Source organism: Poecilia reticulata, linkage group LG17, assembly GCF_000633615.1.
Source record: "Poecilia reticulata strain Guanapo linkage group LG17, Guppy_female_1.0+MT, whole genome shotgun sequence".
Taxonomy (NCBI): domain Eukaryota; kingdom Metazoa; phylum Chordata; class Actinopteri; order Cyprinodontiformes; family Poeciliidae; genus Poecilia; species Poecilia reticulata.
In genome coordinates, this window is record NC_024347.1 from 2,850,461 (window position 1) to 2,853,166 (window position 2,706).

Sequence of the window (2,706 nt, forward strand, 5' to 3'; positions counted from 1 at the left end):
TCTTTTTCAACAGGAGAGAAGCCAAGAAGAAATGTGTCAGTCCGAAGGTAGAGGGAAGAACGTAAGAAGCAAAGCATCTGGATTGGAGAAGCTACTTTTTCCACTTGTATTTTTCTCTCTGAGAGGGATTTCTGTCACTCTTCTATGACCGGTTGACTTGTCTGGCTCTCGTACAAACGCAGTGGAGTCAGATTCGGTAGTTTTTGGCTTTCCAAAGGTGTGTGTGTGTGTGAGAGAGAGAGAGAGAGAGAGAGAGAGAGAGAGAGAGAGAAACAGAGAGAGAGAGAGAGAAAGAGAGAGAGAGGGGACGGCTGGAGTGGAGGGAGGAGCTCCAGTGCTCTGCATGTCAGGACTCTGTTCAAATGGTAAATAGATGGTCACATGGGGCAATCTTAGGTCTTCAGGGAGTGGGGGGGAGAAAAGGGAGGGAAAACAACCAGGAGTGACGATACAGTGGAGGACTTTGGTCTGTCTGATGGGCAGGAAGCAGGACTAGTTTAGAGGACGTTTCCAAATAGAAAGTTTTGGAATATTTGCCATGTTGTGGTGACACTGAAGATTTTAACACTTTTCATCAGCCCCCTGAAAGGGTTCTGGACTCTCTTTGGAAATTATCCTTTGTGGCAGAGGCGACTTCCATCAAGCCTCTGCCCACTTTTTCTTCTTCTTTTTTTATTTATTTATTTATTTATTTTTTTTTAACATCGGACACCTGACAGAGGAACCAAGATGCCCACAAACTTCACTGTGGTAAAAGTTGAGGACACGGGGGATGGCAGCAACAGTGGAGCTGCGGCTGGAGACGGCAGACCGATCAGTCTGGACAGAGTCTTCCAGGAAGAGGGGGATGTTAACAACTCCCAGGAACTGGAGCCAGGTAAGACGGCACATGTCTGCCTGGTGTTAAACTTAAACTAAAGGGAAGTTCTGCTGAAACAGAAGAGTTTTCCCTCCCCAGGATGCGCCGAGATAAGAAAAGACAAAAGTGTTGCACGTATGATAAAGTTAGAGAGCGGTTCTGTGAGTGAGGACATACAAACAGAAAACCTCCGACATTGGCGAACACAAGCCGTAACATGCACATGCTTTTTATACATTGGAGGACAGAGTTTAAAGAGCTCAGCCAGCTGGGACTTGCACTGAGCTTGAACGATGTGGCTGGGCGAAGGGCCCATGTGTTGTCTGGTTATTGGTGTCCTAAGTGATTGTTTTAGCTTTATCACAAACTTAAACTACCATGAGAGTTTCACGAAAGAAGTTTCATAAGCAGTTTTCGTAAAACTTGTTTAACTTACATAGATTTTTTTTTTCCCCCTCTTCATTCATGAGCTCCAAATGCTTTTCCTGTAAAACAGAGTTTGCTCCAAAATTTCCTGACTTTGTAAACGAATCCTCTGACAAAAGTCAAAATGATTAGATCCCCCAGAGAATGTATCCCAGCTTGGGAAACATTAGGAGCATGAGAACATGTATTGTTTACAGTGCCACACTGGATTCATACCCCTTCAGCGTTTTACCTTTTGTCATAAACCGTAAATTTCAATGTATTTATTGGGATTTTCATAGGCCAGCACAACGCAGTGCAAGGAAAATTGTGCATTTTGCTTTCCAATATAAATATGAGAAGTCTAGCCTGCATTGCTTTTGCTTTCATCCCCCTTTACACTGACAACCATAAATGAAATCTATTGCAAGCAAGTGCATTCAAGAGTCCGGCTGTGTAAATACATCTGGAGATATGTTAGAGACGTTTAACAGACTTTGGAGCAATGAAGGTGCTCTGATAAGATGAGGTCAAAAATAAACCTGCTGAACTGCAGGCAGGTGTATGGTGATGCATTGGCTAGTACTGCTGCAAAGAGTACTAGCATCCCGTCCTGCTCTCAGAACATGAAGCTCGCATGTTCTCTCTAGTTCCTCCAGTTTCCTCTCATTGTCTAGTAAAAACTCATTACTTTTTGGTCAGTGGGTCCCTCTAGATCAGAGGTGGGTCCTGGAGGACTAGTGTCCTGGAACTCTTAAATGTCTCCCTGGTCCAACACACTTCAAGCTGAGTCACATCCTAAGTGCAGTCAAGTTCTCCAGAGTCCTGCTATTGACCTCATTATTTGACTCCGGTGTGTTAAAAGTAGAGACTCGTGTAAAAGTTGCAGGACACCGGCCCTGGAGGCCTGCAGTTGTCCACCCCTGCTCTAAATCAAGGAGCTGGAACTCCAGTTCTTGAATGCCACTGTCCGGCAGATTTTGGATGCAGTCCAGCAGACCCAAAACAAAGGAATGGTTCCAAGACGCAATTTGATGCGTCTGAAGGTTGCAGGACAAAGGCACTTGGAGATTGGAGTTGCAGTGTTGTTGCGTTCTGTATCTAATTTGGCCCCAAGTTTGAATGCGTCGGTGGATGGTGGTCTCTCCATTATGTGATGGACTGGTAACCTGTCCAGGCTGCACCCGGCCTCTCACTCAATGACTGCTAGAAACGGGTACCATCTCCCTGCAGCAGTGAAGTGGGTATGGGTGGAGGGGTAAAAAGCAAAATAATAAAGATAGTGGAAATGTCACACTGGACATCACCATGAATGCACAATGCATGGTGGTGGAACTATAGTTCAGTAGGGAATCTTTTCAATATTTTTAGGGACAGTTAGTCACGGTTGATGTGAAGATAGAGGTAAATATAGAGAGATCCTGGTAGAAAACTGCAACTCC

The 2,706-nt window shown here is 44.8% G+C and overlaps 1 protein-coding gene across 2 annotated transcripts in view; it reads left to right on the forward strand.

Moving 5' to 3' along the window:
* LOC103478927 (solute carrier family 12 member 7-like) overlaps positions 1-2,706 on the forward strand; it is a 26,097-nt gene continuing 23,391 nt past the window's right edge. For both annotated transcript variants that reach the window (XM_008433054.2, XM_008433055.2), the window contains exon 1: positions 1-877. In XM_008433054.2, the coding sequence (XP_008431276.1) occupies positions 730-877 (148 nt within the window). In that variant the 5' untranslated portion in view covers positions 1-729. The remainder of the gene's footprint in view (positions 878-2,706) is intronic.